The sequence below is a fragment of the Montipora capricornis genome, chromosome 10 (genome assembly GCF_036669925.1).
Source record: "Montipora capricornis isolate CH-2021 chromosome 10, ASM3666992v2, whole genome shotgun sequence".
NCBI classification, from domain to species: Eukaryota; Metazoa; Cnidaria; class Anthozoa; order Scleractinia; family Acroporidae; genus Montipora; species Montipora capricornis.
The window spans coordinates 29,087,407-29,103,305 of NC_090892.1; the positions used below are offsets into that span (position 1 = coordinate 29,087,407).

At 37.5% G+C, this 15,899-nt stretch overlaps 1 protein-coding gene across 1 annotated transcript in view; it reads right to left on the reverse strand.

Moving 5' to 3' along the window:
• The window catches only part of LOC138022282 (NEDD4-like E3 ubiquitin-protein ligase WWP1), a 58,345-nt gene that overhangs the window by 23,443 nt on the left and 19,003 nt on the right, over positions 1-15,899 (reverse strand). The window contains exons 3-5 of the mRNA XM_068869381.1: positions 15,168-15,218; positions 13,223-13,248; positions 3,601-3,639 (exon numbers count right to left, since the gene is read on the reverse strand). Of these exons, the coding sequence (XP_068725482.1) occupies positions 3,601-3,639; positions 13,223-13,248; positions 15,168-15,202 (100 nt within the window). The 5' untranslated portion in view covers positions 15,203-15,218. The remainder of the gene's footprint in view (positions 1-3,600; positions 3,640-13,222; positions 13,249-15,167; positions 15,219-15,899) is intronic.

The window sequence follows — 15,899 nt, forward strand, 5'->3', positions numbered from 1 at the left end:
ATTACTGAGCTTATTGTAAACAATAATAGATGACATACAGGTTGTACTTGTACAAATAAACATGAAATTGAATTGAAATCACAATGCAGTTTTATGGTTTTTTGAAAGATACCATATTCACATGCGTATAGGCCACACTCCAACATGTTCTTAGAACAAAAATAGTGCTAATTTTTCTTTCATCACGGAACCTTGGCAGAAACATTACCGTACTTATTCAGCTATAAGCTGACCAATTTTTACACAAATCCACAGTCAATTTGGGCAAATTTGAAGCCGTAGAAGGGGCCTCGGCTTACAGCCGAGTATTTTTGATAAAAATAATTTTCTCAGCAAATTAAAACAGTAACAAATGAACGTGTATTCACTTACAAGCCGAGCTAAATTACTTGTAAAATGAAGAGAAGTTGTTGTTGGTTTAATATGGACTTTTATTATTTGGTGGCTCGTAAAGGAGCCGTTTGTGTTGTTGTGTGATCGGGATCGATCTTATTGCTCGTCTTCTTCCTCGCTGTCTGTCTCGAATTCGCCGTCCATTTCCTCATTATCACTTTTTTTTTCTTCTGGGATATTCTTGTCGAAGACAGCATCGTCTTCTGTGCCGTCAAGTGCATTTCAGAGGTGCCACAAGTCTTGAACGAACGCCTCACCATCTCCTCGGGAATATTGCGCCAAGCCTGTTTTACCCCTCGAAGAAACGAAGAGTCTGGGAACGAGATTGCACCATCTGTTGACACAGATTGTGTAAACAAGCTTGTCACATGACACCATAGCAAACTTGAGACGAAAGCTGAAGTGGAGTTCCTCTTGTTTAAAGCGACATTTTCCAAGCAAAAAAAAAATCTTACCTTGACTTCTTTGCTCTGAAAACCACGCCAACAGTCGTTGATCAAGCTCGGGATACACTCCCCGATAAGCTCCCCATTGAACAGATTTGCCTGATCTTTCCTCCAGCGACAGAACCATCGACTCGCTGATGCTGTATTCTCTGGCAATCTCGGAGTCATTTCTACAGCTTCTGCTTCGGCGACTATTTTAAGTTTAAAGTTTAAGTTTGTTTCTATCATTTCATGTTCATTTTATTGCTTTGAGTATAACTTTTCAGTCAATGTTTAAATTATGAAATTTCCATAGTCAATAATACACATCAAGATCTAAAATGGGTCTCGCCTTATAGCCGGGTATTATGCATTTGCAATTCGTGTCAATCAAGTTGATTTTTTGCGTAAGAAGTTTGGGGTCTCGGCTTATAGCCGAGCTCGGCTTGTAGCCGAATAAGTATGGTAATTATGTTAATAATTATTGCTCTATCATTGACAACCTATTCCCTAAAATGGGTGCCGGCAAAGTTAATGCTGGGGGGTAACCCTACAATGGACTGGCATCCCCTCCATGTATGCCAATGTGACCAGTATCACCTGACCATACACCTTATTCAAAAATGACCGCCATTTAAATATTCTTTTGTTTTTATTCAAATTAGCCCTTGATGCCTTGTTCTTTAAGTGCCCCTGTGACCAAAAAATCAATTCATATTTTTCTTGGGATTTCAAAACTATGTTAACAAAACACTAAGTGACCCACGTTTTAAGCCTTGATTTCAAAAAGACACCTCTTTATTTTCAATGTAATTTTCCTATTTAATGGTCCGCCATTACTGACATTATGTTCTTGAGAGAGCTGGATCAAGGAGAAAATGACGTCAAAGGCTCACTAGTTTAAGAATGCAATACGTGTGTACGCCGCAGAATTAATATGCAGCACAGGGGTTTTGGGCTTTCAGACTTTTAAACTCACGCTAAATGCATATATAATAAGCTGCGTTCACATGCTGAAATTTTAAGCTAGTGAGCCTCTGACGTCACTTTTCCCTGGATCCAACCGTCTGAGGTCCAATCAGTCAGTTTTCAACGTGAGTAATGGCGGACTGTGAAATCCAAAACTTACACTCAAAGTAAATGGCCTTTGGATAAAAATCAAAGCTCAAAATTTTGCAAAGTCAGGTGTTAAGCAAACACACTTTTAAAATCTGAAGGAAAAAAGGAAGTGCTTTTTTTGATCACAGGGGAACTTTAACCTTAAAATTCAAAAGAATATTTTATCTTGAACAAGGCAACAAGGGCCACTTTGTATGTGCATAAATCAGTGGCCATTTTGGAATAAGGTGTATATTGAGGCCATACTCCAGCTGACACTCTTTGTTCAGGAATGAAACTCAAATTTTTAATCTCAAGTGGAATTAAATAACCATCACCTGTACACTTTTTTGAACATAAAGAAATAGTTGATTTGCTTGTTTGTTTTGCTCTAAAATGCGAGCAAACAAGTGTTTTTGTACTCCCTTTGCCTACACTGTAACTGTTTTCTACGTGCCTTGACAGTGACAAGAAAATTTTGCCCTTACATGTATTCAACATGTATTCAACTGGATGTCTAACATTAGCCGTTTTTTATTCACACATAATCACAGTGAGTTTTCGTAAAATTAAGGAGAAATATCGCTAGCTTGTGTTTTCAGAAGTTTGTTTCAAGCACATACAGTTAGATTTTTGGAGGTCTCGTTTGAAGTTCATCCTTTCTTGGTTGCTGTATTTTGCCGATTCTTGTTCCAAGCAAAGCTGGCATGTTTCAGTAAAATACATCAAAATGTGAATGATCTCGTGGAATAAAGTACATCAATAAAACTAGTTTTTGACCTTGAACTAACAAAATTTCCTAACGCCAATCTGTCACGTCTGTGATTTCTAATTTTAGCGTGATTCCAATTCGCTGGCTTTTGCAGCTTTTGACAGTTGACTCTGAAATGGCTTTTTTCCTTTTCCGTTCTTTGCTGAGGATTTATTTGTTTCTTTTAAAACTCATGCGATACTAGTTGGGCAATGAATTTCTCTAAGAAAAAAAGTAAAGAAAATGATTTAATTTAAAAGCAGTAACCAGAAACACCGAAACAATGACACTTCGAAAACCTTCTATTTTCACAAACCCTACAGCCAGAAAAAAATAATGTGGGACCTCCGCTTTTAGGCTTGGCATAATCTATAATATTACACTTTAAGTTGTCACTAATAATAACATGTCTAATATAGAAACTGAATTGATCAACACTTGCAATGTAATGCAATGTAAGAAGTTATCTTAAAAACAACGGGTAGCACTTGCGAAAACGCTCGCTGAGGATTAAATCTACTGTTTACGACATCCCCAGCTGCATGAAATTATCTAAAAAATCCACTCCTATATTTCTATGCACACAAACCTTCACTCTAACATATTATTTTTATGATTTTCGACGAATGACTAGATGAGGCTACATCTCGTTATGATGACCCATCTTTCGAAATTAGGGCATTTTTTCCTTGCCTTTTTCTCCAAAACAAAGTCAGCGACCCCCCAACTTTTTTTTCATTTCTGGAATAAGCAATTTTTCATTTTTGGAATAAGCAATTTATTACCTTTTATTTTCGCGCAAATGTCCTTAAACAAATTATGATGTTACACCATAACCTCTACATGCCCACTGATTTTGTGCAAAATTTATTTAGAGAAAACATATGGCCCATGCACATGAACAATACTTATTTACAAATTTGTTATACTTACTAAACCAGCCTGACTGTTCCTTCAGTGTAGCTTTAAGGACTATAAAGAAAATATCAATGTATTAAACCTAAATTCATCCTGAGAGCGAGACTTAGAGATTTTACCCTGTATAACACCAGATGCTTTAGGAGTGAATGGGCTGATATACATGTACTTATTATATGTACAAGCAACCAACCAAAACATTGATACATGTAGTACTTCATTATCAACATGAGCTGGGGAATACAATGTAGGTGCCTGAGAAAATAATTCTGCTAAAATTTAATACCAGCAGATCAGTTTCATTTGCAGATTCAACATATTCTCTTCCTTAAATCTCATTCATAGGCTAGCTAAAAATAATGTCATTCCCTTATTTCAAAAATTTAGAATGAAATGAAAACAATATATTTAGCTATCTAATGAGTTGTTTTGGTCGGACTCACCTGTCTTCTAAGGGGGCTTTCATTTATTAGTGCATGTGGGGGGTGTGGGGGTTTGGCAAAATTGTATGGGGGTTATATTATTTTGGGAAACATATCCAAGGGGTTCTCACATTTTGTTGGCTTTCATACTTCACTCTGCTGACTTCAAAGCTGAATGAACATATTATTATAAAATGTACAAAATATTATACCCTTTCTCCTGGCTATGGGAAAAAGTTTTCCCCAAATATGGGTCTGGCTGTGGAAATATACAGCTCTTCCCGTGAATGAGCCCCATCCTTGGGGTTCTCCTTTTTGTGGCTTCCCATTGCTATAGCATGGCAGTCCTCCTGTTGCCACTGCTGTAAGTTATGTAATTCGGCAAATGAACATCATTCTGTTGACACTCATTCATTGGTGGGTGTCTTTCAGACACTGGTGAAATTTGATCGCGTCACCCTGACCACTTAAAATAACATGAAAGCATTGACAGTGGTTGATTGTTACTAAGAAAGTAACAACTTCTCACTGCTAACACTTGAATTCATAGAGGGCTCTTGCCTCTGGGATATACAATGCCTCTGGGATATACAATGTCTCTTTTATTTTACAATGATAACCTGTTTTTCCAGATGCAATAATATCAAAATTGTCCCATTTGATGTTGTGTCCAGTCATTGTGGTATGGTCGGCGATAGCTGAATGATGATCTTTACATGTCAGAGCCTAAAGTGTTCAGTTTTTTCTTTCATGTAATATTGGTTTGGTCTTTCTAATGAAGAAATCGTCAGAGTCCCAGCAGCTTGCTTTATTTTGACTGTTGACCTTTGAGAGTGATTCGTGTGGTCTTTTGTAAGGAAAAAGGATTTTATCTTGCCAGTGTTCTGAAAGATGATCTTCAGCTCAACAATCAAGTAGAAATTATATACACATAATCTAACATATTTTGAGAAATAGTTGGGACTGTGAACCCAGATAAGGCAATAAAACAATTACATCTTTCTTCAGAACTGAAAAGACAGAGATTGTTTGTTTGTCCTTATTCCTATTCAAGACGTCATTGATGTTTAAGTGTTCCTTTAGGGTAACCACTTCGTAAAAGAAGCTTCTGCAGATCATCGAGAGCAGATTGCAGTAGGAATGGCATGGAAAAAATCCGTAAACAACAATAAGTGAGTGTGCGAATTAGATCAACTTGGTATTTGCAAGGTGTGAAAGAGTACCATTTGATGTTAAGGCCAATGAATGTCCTCTTTCTGTAACAGGATATTTAATCGTGGGGTCTGCAGTGCATTTAACAAGGACATCTAACAATGGAATTTCTTCCTTTTCTTCTAGCTAACTCCAAGTTGAACTTGTAAAATTTATTAATTATTAATTAAGAGTTATGACCAATCAGTAGGCAGTATTTGAGTCACATGTGTACCTCTGTCAACCCCAATACAGATCAACAGTCTGAAAGCACAGAGAGGGATTAAATAGGTAGGGCTGGGGTTGATGAATTATTAATCAATCATATTAACTTTTCATATACAACTTATTCCAAAATGGCCGCTGATTTATGCGGATACAAATTGGCCCTTGTTGCCTCGTTCAAGATAAAATATTCTTTTGAATTTTAAGCTTAAGAACGAGCCATCAAGGGCTAATTTGAATAAAAACAAAAGAATATTTAAATAGCGGCCATTTTGGAATAAGGTTTATTATATGGCTCTGTCTCACAAGGACTGGGAACTACCAAGTTCACGAATTTGATTGGCTGAAATCGATATTGACCGCGGTCTAGATTTTCCCATCTAGACCGGCATCTAGACCGGTAATGTTTTGCGGTGAAAAGCTGCAAACTATAATGCAAAAATATTGAGTATTTTCTGCTAACAATATTTATTTATGGAAGTGCCAAACAGCATGATGACAAAAGAGAGGATGACGAGCAAACTTTGACAGAATTAAGTTCAGCTCATCGCCACTCATCGCCGTTCGCAAGCAAAATGTCAGTTAGTACAAACCAGTTACATTCAACGAACTAAATTGTTCTTGTTTGCCATATAATAAACATCTTATTAACCGAGCTTAGTCAGTCTGTATGGGAGAATCTTGCCCTCAATCGTGTGTACAGACCTCACTGCGTTCGGTCTGTACTCACGACCTCGGTCAAGATTCTCCCATACAGACCTCCTGCTCGGTTAATAAGAGCTAAGTATAGACTCCTACTCAGCTACGTGCAATTAGTATTCATTAACTTTTGATACAGATATTTACTGATTAAAATGCAATGAATTTAATTTGATTTACAATATGTAACACTGTCTTTGTATTTCCTGTACAATCTCCTACATATCACCTAACTATTCACTTCTTAACTACAAAATTAATTGTACAGTTATTGAAAACAGAATTTGTACAGATGTTATTTACATTGTTCATTGTAGTTTCCGGCATTGAAATAGAAGGCAAAATATCATCTGACAATTCCAAATCAAAGTTTGGTCAAATCTTCAAGAACTTGATTAGTTGTTTCAGACTCTTTACGTTTCTCAATCGGGCAATTTTGACCCGACTTCCTTATGCCAAAACTTTACTTACATTTTCAACCTGTTTGTCACTGGTCTTTTGATAACCATTGGGCCTATGGCCTGTTTTTCCCTTGCCAATTTCTTACCCACTGAATTCTGGAACAATCCAGTAGCACATGTAACACAAAGACAATGTGCCGTTTTGCAAGGCAATCCTGCCTTCCCCAACAATTTTTCTGGGTGGATTTTGCTTAAAGTGCATAAATGCCAACCGGACTCTTCTCCCATTCAAATTTCCCATCCCTGTGGGTACAAAAGTAAAAGCTGTCAACAGATTCTGCATGGCTTCTCATTTTCTCAATGTAAAGTGAATATATTGAAGCAAGGCAAGGGGTGTGGCTTTGACCGCGCTCATGACAAATGTGTTGGCTTATTTTTCAAATCCTTTAATCTGCCTTTGAATATTTTGCATCTAAACTCATCAAAAACTATGTTGTTTCCATCCACAACAATATTACTCAAGCGAATTAACTTTTTTATGTTCACTGGTCCGTAGACCGAACAGCTTGCCATTACGAAAATAATTATACAGTATTCAATAACGACTCAGCTGTATTTGCTCCCAGTAGAACCAAGTCCCACCAACTGTGTTCCACACTGTCTCTGTTATCTTCTCTTTTTCCAACATCTTTGATTCCCTCGCAACTCCACTCTTGGTGGCGTCCTTCATTTCCATATCTAGTGTTTTTCAAAACGTTATAAACCTTAAGAATACAAACAATAAAATTAATTATACTGGTTAAAAGGGAACATACAAAAAACACAAATGTGATGAAACATTACTTCCAAGGATGTCGTTTTACCTTATCACTTTTCTCCAGTATGTTGAACGCCGATTTCCCATAAACGTTTCCTAAATGCCGGTTAATGCCGCAAACAAGTAGGTAAAGCGTCTTAGGAGGTACTGTTCCCCACTTTGCTTCACCACTTCACAAATGAATTTGCAGAGCTAGACGTTCAAACTCTTTGCAGACATGTGTTCTAGTGAGACTGATAGGTCCTCCACATCGGTCGACTCAAGTCCTTTGCTTCCATCTGTTTCCAGCTGCACTTTTTTAGTTCACTCTTGTGTTCTCCCAGGCAGTAAAAGCGTTCACCGCCCATTTTATATAATTGTATTTTGTATTTTTAGGTACCATTTCAGACAACAAGACAATTTCTTCCTTCCCGGTTTTCGGAGAACAAAACCATCCCGTCGCCTTTGGCTCGCCATTGTAAATGCCCATACATGTACAAATCTCCCGCTCATATTTTATCTACTACTTAACATTTTCACGACAAGTGTTCTGTTTTTACCCTAAAGGAACAATTAACTTTCACATTAATGATGTCTTGAACAGGAATAAGAACAAACAAACAAACAATCTCTTTCTCTACAGTTCCAAAGAAAGATGTAACTGTTTTATTGCCTTATCTGGGTTCACAGTTCAACTATTTCAAGAAACACTCACATTACACTGTAATCAGTTAAGTCTGTTCCCACCCTGGTCAGAGTTTTTCTCTGTCCTTGTATGGGCCCATTTCCATTAGTATGGCTAACGCTCACATGGGTCATATGGGGTAGAAATCTAGCACTTCACATTACACTCTAATCAGTCTGTTCAATTATAAGTGCTACATGGTCCTTCCTTGTACTTGTAAAGTTAATTGCCCTGACTTAAACATCTTGTTCCCATGACCTGCTCCCGTCTGACCGTGTAGCTCAGTTGGTAGAGCAGTGGCGATCTAACCCAAAGGTTGTGGCTTCAATTCCCACCCTGGTCAGAGTTTTTCTCTGTCCTTGTGTGGTACCCACTGGGTACCTATTTCATTTTCCCAGAGTGACACAGCATTGCCATGTGTTGGCTGGTTTTAACAGTGACGCACACAATATTGTGTTTTGTGTGATGGTATGCAAGCTGAACAGGGGTGTAGCAACCAAATATACCCGTATGCACAACAAGGGTACTTCCAAAATCCAAAAAAATTAAATATTTTATTTTATTTATTTACTTAATATTCTGGTCGTAAAGGGAGAAGTCTTGCCCTTTTCCTGTAGCCACATTTACTGTTACTATAATGCACTACTATAATATAAACTTCATCAGTAGTTTCAGAGGTTGACAAAAAACCAAGTTACTGAATTCTACGGTACCAAAACGAGAGGGAAATTGGTGACGAGTTAAGTGCGCAAGTGCACTTGGGATCATTTTGAGGGACAAAAACAAAATGCCTGACAGCGAGAAAGGTAAGTCTGATTTCAGCACCAGCTGTAAATACATGTATACTGAATACCAGAATTTACCGTATCTCATATTTTTTAAACAGAGTCAAAGACTACAAGAAAAATGGTTTGGATGTAAGTATCCTGGAGATCCAGATGGTGGCATTAATTTGCTTCAAAAGATAGCTCAGTTAGGGTTATGGAAATAGTCGATAATAAGGGGCACAAACTCCATCACCTTCTCCCGCCGCTTAATGCCATAACCTACAGAACTAGGAAGAGCAGAAAATTTAGAGTTCCACTTTGTAAGACAAAGAGATTTTCAAGTTTGTTTATAATGCATTACGCCTCTCAGTTGTTGAGATCTTAATATAACCTTTAGCTACGTATTATACTATGTTCATACTTTTATACTTTTAATAACTCTAAGATGTGTAAGCTTTCGTAAAAAAGTTTAAGTTTAGGATATTATATTACATTGTATTTTACATGTTATTAACTTATTGTACATAGTTTTTACATGTAATTCAGTCTTTTGACTGCGATTTGTATTTTAATAAAGGCTTTATCTATCTACATGTATCTATCTATCTCAGTGTGGAGTGATTGACCAAGCTGAACCCGAAGTATCCAAACCCTTTTTGAAAGAAGAATATAAAAGTGAATTGATGGGCATACCAAAAGTGTCTTTTGGTACTGTTTGGCGTTATATGATTGATGGAGTAGATTGCAAGAAAAAAACCTCTTGTAAAGGGGTACAACTTTTTTAAATTGGGTCATGTTTTTTATGTCTGTCACCTTCAGCAAAAATGGGAAACATCATATCAAGAGCCAGGTGATGCATTCTATGAAGAAACCTGCTGCGTATATATTCATGCTACCTTATTCTCTCCTCTTTTAGAAAGATGTTAAAAGGAAAATGTGGTTGCCCAGCAGGCACTGATGGTAAATGCAATCATGTGGAAGCCACAAGAATATTGCAAAGAAAGAGAAAAGCTTGCTTCCGACTCATGTACAGTACTACAAGACCATGCATGATTACACTTTGCAAAAAAAATAAGCAAAAATGCACATCTAGCAGTGATGTAGCTGTTCCTAACAGACCATGCCCAACAGAAAAGATCAGTGACAGATCCAGACCTAGAGGTAAGGTGGCGGCCCCACTCTCAAACATTTTGTTTTTGCCATTTCACAGTTTTGGTGTTTTCTGGTGTTTTGGTGGCCCAAGCTGGGACTGCCGGGCCCAGGCCCATGCCCCTTTCCTGGATCCGCCACTGAAGGTAAAGAATGTTTGAATAGACCTTATTCACGATAGCCGCCATGTTGGATTTGCCTTTATCATGCAAATTAGCTACACACTTCTGAGGTGGCAAACAACACAAGTTCAAGAGGTTATAACGAACATCTTAGCCACACAGATGACTTGTTTCACGTTCATTGATTGTTTATCGCCTAAGGAGTAAAATAGAATGCTTACACAAGTTACTTCAATGTTTTTTTTAGCAAAAATTGAGCAGATAACGAAGTAGAAAGTCAAAATGTCGGAGACAATCAAAAGATATAAAATTATCGTAAAAGGTAATTAATTCTAACTTCTAAAATGTACTTTTAGCAATGTTAATTCAATATTTCGACGAGCCAATTTTCCGCAATTTGCCTTTATTCCAATGTTTTCCCCCCAGCATAACACATGGCTAATTTGCATGACAATTTGAATAAGGGCTATTACTCAAACAGTACGAAAAGGAATCTTCAAAAACAGTTGGATGGAGTCACATTCTACCACAAACAATAATTGTAAATCAAACAGAAATTTCCGTTAAATTTCCAGGGGCAAAACCAGCATGATTCTGACCTTATTTCTCCAGTAAAGCAGCATACTATTTCATTGGCTGAACTAGTCGACCGTTGTCAAAAAGTTAAGAGGGAAATCTTTGCCAACGAAGAAAAAATAAACATATTTCAAGGAATCCACCAGAAATCAGTCAAATACTCATAGAGGCACTACCATCGAAAGTACATGTATAGGATTACAGCGTCTAGGTGTTACAGAGTTGCAGTTTGAAAGGAGTTGACTTCCCCAAGCAAGGCCATGATAGAGGCCTTGGGCTATAATGATAGCTAAATGTATCAAAGTAAAAGCAGAATTTTCCTGGCCGTCAACAAAGATCTTACTATTTCTCTTACTGTTCATGTTTCCTATGAGTTAAGATTTCTTAGCCGTTCTTTTGTAGAGTCCTTTGCAGTTGCACTGTTATTTGGGCACAGGCAACCCAAACACATAATTTGAATGCTCAGTCAACGTAACGGTTTGTTGGGTCTATATGGGAAACATGAAATGCAGAGAAAATTGGCTAATCCGAGTTCACAGCGAGGAAAAATAAATAACATAAACTTACTCTTACTTCACCTTGTGTCTTTGTGTCGATTTGAGGCGTTCTGGGCTAGGATAGGAGCAAATTGCAAAGGACACTACAAAAGAATGACTCAGGAGCAAATTTCAAAACTAGCCCAGAACGCCTCAAATCGACACAAGGACACAAGGATTAGCCGATTTTTTTCTGCATTTCACGTTTCCCTCATGTGGGTGTTTGGGTTTTTCTTACGCAATCCTTTGCTCTTGATCTTGCTCTAAGAGTTGCGTGAGCAACAAGAAAAATAATTCTTCAATTTGCCAGGGAAGTACACCACAGTTTTGTCACAGTGAACATTCATAACTCTGGCAGTGAATTCCAGCAAATGTTTGCCACAGCCTTGCACAATACATGGAATGTAAACAAACTTGTGTGAATGGAGTTATGTTACTCGCTATCATTCAGGATTTCCCTTAAATTACATTTACCTGGGCTTATTGTAAAAGTTATGATTTTTGTGTGATACAAAATGCATGTTGAACATTTTTTTTTCCTTTGTCTTTGGCTTTTATGCAGAAATATTGAAGTAGCAAGTTATTTATTTATTTATCTAATTTCTGCTTATATATATCCCATGTGGCTCACTTAAAAATATATTTTCCTCCTGAACCATAATTGTTACTGTATTGTTTTCCTCAATCAAGAATCATTGTTATCACCATAAGAGGTCTGTTATCAAGTCTGTTATCTACCGATTCTGAATTTCTGCTATACTGTAATTCAATGTTGATGCACTCTTTCCATTCAAACGCTATTCTTCACGCTTGCAACCACCACTTAAAAATGCAATTCTATCTTCCAGCCGAAACAATACAGATAGGAGCGACAGAAGTACTTGGTCAAGTGCAACAGACATATTGCCAATCAGTCACACTTAACTCGTCTACTTTCCACATCATGGGCTTCGATCACCAGCCACTACTCAGGAAAATGATCGGACTCTAGCGGCGACAGAATATCAAGCCTAACCAGCTCAAAAATATTTATTTTGTGCTTTAAATTAGCAAGATTAACTTTTTTTGCATTCATGAGTCGAGAAGCTATTAACTAATCACCATTTTCCCACTTGTTTTGGTACCGGAGAATAGTTGGCAGTTCTTCATGCTTTGATTTATGAAACTTACCCCTGGAAAACAGGGGGGAAAACAAAACAAAATTCTCTGGGGGACCATGCCCTCAGATCCCCCTAGAGGCTTGCACCAAAAGCGCTCATGAATTTCACTACGCCTTCCTGTGCAAACCTAAACGGAAAAGCCATGCTACTGTACACCCCTGCTGAATTGTTGTTTCTAAGGATAAAGATGATTGTCAAGTTGAAAATGTTGAATGTAAGCATTATGAATGCATTGGATGAACTGGCTGAGCTGTTCTGCTTTATAAGTTGGGTGGCTGTCATATGTATGAAGGAGAGAGAGGGGGGGTTGAGATATAATGCTGGACACAGTAGGGGGGTTATGTGATTGTCGCCATTGCTAGAGAGCGGGGTTCAGTAACATTTGAAGGACTTTCCAAGCAATTTTGCCAACCCTCCCCCACTCCTATGCACCAATAAATGAAAGCTCCCCGACAAAGATTGTAGAGAATTTACAATAACCTTTTTGGAAGCATCAAACCTTTCATTAAGACTTTGTATCCTTAAGGGCATGGCTCATTTTGTATTGGCTCATCAAACAATGCTATTTCACATTAATTTTATTGATTTGTAATGTACTAACCAAGCAGGAGAGTGGTAAATAAAAAAATTGAAAAGATATGTAAGTATCTATTCACTCACAAGTCAACAGGGCCAAATGTTTGAACAAAGCTTATAACTGACCCAGATTGAATACCATGACAACCTTGTAATTATGTTATTACCATGACAACCTTGTAATTATGTTATTACCAAGACACTGTTTGCCACAAACATGCTTCTAACAATTCAGCCCTGCAAGAAATTTACATACTAATCCCAGCACTTCCTTCTATAGAACAAGAGGCCCTTACAGTTCTTTACATACATGTAATTGTACTGGTACTTACTTGTGAACTTAAGCTGTGACAATTGGCTGCAAAATCAAGGAAAAAAGACATCATCAGAGGTCTCTTTAAAAAACAGCTAAATATGGTTTGCTGAGTTTTTATATGTTTTGCTTCACAAGTCTTTCCCTTTTGGTTGTCAAGGGTTTCATTACGTTTTTAAGTAGAAGGGACCTTGTGATACAGTAAGCAGGCACCCCTACAATTATATAGTCTGGCTTTTGATCTTGAGGCCTCCTTTGAGCAAAGGCGGGTACTGTACTCAGTGTAGATGGGTGCTAGTACCCGGGTCCCGGCTTCTAATAAAACCCCTGGGTTGTATTTTTTTTTATCAAACAACTACTATATCCTATCTACAGCAGGAAATCTAAAAGTATCTTGTGATCTGTAGTCTTGATACAAACTAGTATAAGACACTCTGTGAGAATACACTGGGTTCCCTTTGGTACATGTTTGATGTCCTCAAATTTTCGTACTCATTCCGAAACACCCTAACAAATTATCAGTCTGGAAACAAAACTATTTATTTTTAGAAATACAGATCACTACTTGATGGCCGATCGACATATGCAAAAAATATCGCTGTTGAAGTCCATTATTCATCGCTTTGAAGATTCCGGATGTTTATTTTTCACCTCCTGTCTTGTTTACCAAATTGACATTCCATTCTTGAGCTCTATAAGGGTATGTTTTGTTTAAAGATCCACTAAAACACCATTCACGATACATCGAAATCTACCAAAGATACGTGCATGAGACTCTAGGAACAGAGACAATACTTAGCAGGGAAGTGACAGGAAAGACCCTACTGTGCAACTTTTCCAATTTCTAATACAGGAAAGAAATCAAAGGCCTCTATGAGCCTAGTCGTGAATGTGGAACAGTGTAGGGGTTAGCAATGGCTAAGAATTGGGGTGAAATTTTCACGGGTGTTACGAAAATTAAGACCTAAGACCCCTTGTAAACAGCGAAAATTACGGGAAAGAAACCCGGGAAAACTTACTGCTAGTCAAAGAATTGGGTGCTGGATGTTGTCTCCATACAAGGTTTTATTTCAAATACACAACAAATAAAATAGACATGACACCATGACACGCTTTGAGTGTTGTGTGACAGAAAAAAAAGGGTCTGTTGAATAACAAGAAACTCCACCTGTTAAACCTTTGGTTGCAACCACAAAAAATGTGATACTATATATACTTTGTCAGTACACATTTGTTAAATTCTGCTTCCAGTATTAAAACCGTAAGTCACGCAAATGATAAACGGATGCTGTAGATGGTTTAAGTGATCCTTGTTAAATGTCTGATAGGGGACTGAAATAATTTCCCCTGTAGGACACAGATGATTTTCTGCTAGTTTCCAGGTTTAAAAGTGACGATGTGTTTGTATAGTTAATATGTATGTAACAAAGGGCACAACAACAGTATTAAACTCTCAGTAGAACAAGAAGAAATTCTGCTTCGGCAAAGCAGCTTGGCATCCAAACAAGTACCATACAAATCGCTTAAATGGCAAAGTTACCCAGGAAGTTTACACAAAAATTCCTGAAATTGCTTAATTTTTCCCCAGCACACAGTAATAAGTCATTCATTGCGCAAGCCCACATTCATGACTTAAAAAGGGAAAAATCAAATTCCTCAAGTACAAGTATTTGTTAACATAATCAAAAATAACACTAATTAGCTTAAATAAATTTAGACTTGAAATCTCTAAATAACAACGATGTGCAGTTTCATAATTTGATATTACTACTAATAACCATGTAAAAAAGGCATTTCTATATCCATAAAAATAACCACTATGGTCATGAGAACACAACTTGCACAGGTAATCTATGCACCTGTAACCCTGATACCTTTACTGTCTTGTTACAATTAAATAAACATGATGGATTAAGCTTCAAATCACACTTTGTACACAGCTCCTAGACAAAACAAATCATTACCTCGCAGAATTTGGCTGCACAGGGATATCATTCATGACACTACTTCGGCCACTGTGAAGAAACAATAGTAAGGTACAATTTATTTCATAATGATAAAATGTACATTGCCATTGTGTTACAGCTTAATGTAATACATGTACATCAAAAATGCTTAAACTCTGTCCTGTTGCTTCAGGGATACCTAACACAAGAAACTACATTACATGGATGTGTTATTTGCTGGCTGCCAGGTCTCGAGTATGCATACTCTGGACAGAGGGCACAGTTTTTCCCAATAAGGACCAACCTTGACCCGCAAATAACATGTTTATTTTTCTCTACAGGATTGCTGTGAAAGGACCTAAAATGTCCGTTACATGACAGAAATTGATGTTAACGAAAAACGGAGTGCATGGCTTGAAATAAAGTTGAGTAATGAGCTTCAAATCAAAGCAACACACATTCACATTTTGTTCACATATTCACATTTTACATTTGGAAATTTTGGAGCGGTCCATACTCGGTGCCCAGGTGGGAAACTACAGACCGCAAGAGCGCATGCGATTAGCCAATCAGATTCCAGGATTTAGGATTCCAGACTGCTGAAAAGCTGGAGAGAAAAATAGTGATATCACAGACATTAACTAACCAACAATGCCTGTTCCCAATGATTGAGGGGTTTTTAACAAAAAGTAACAGAAGTTGAAAATAGTCTTCGAAAAAAGAAGTTCCCAGGGGAAATTTCAGTCAATT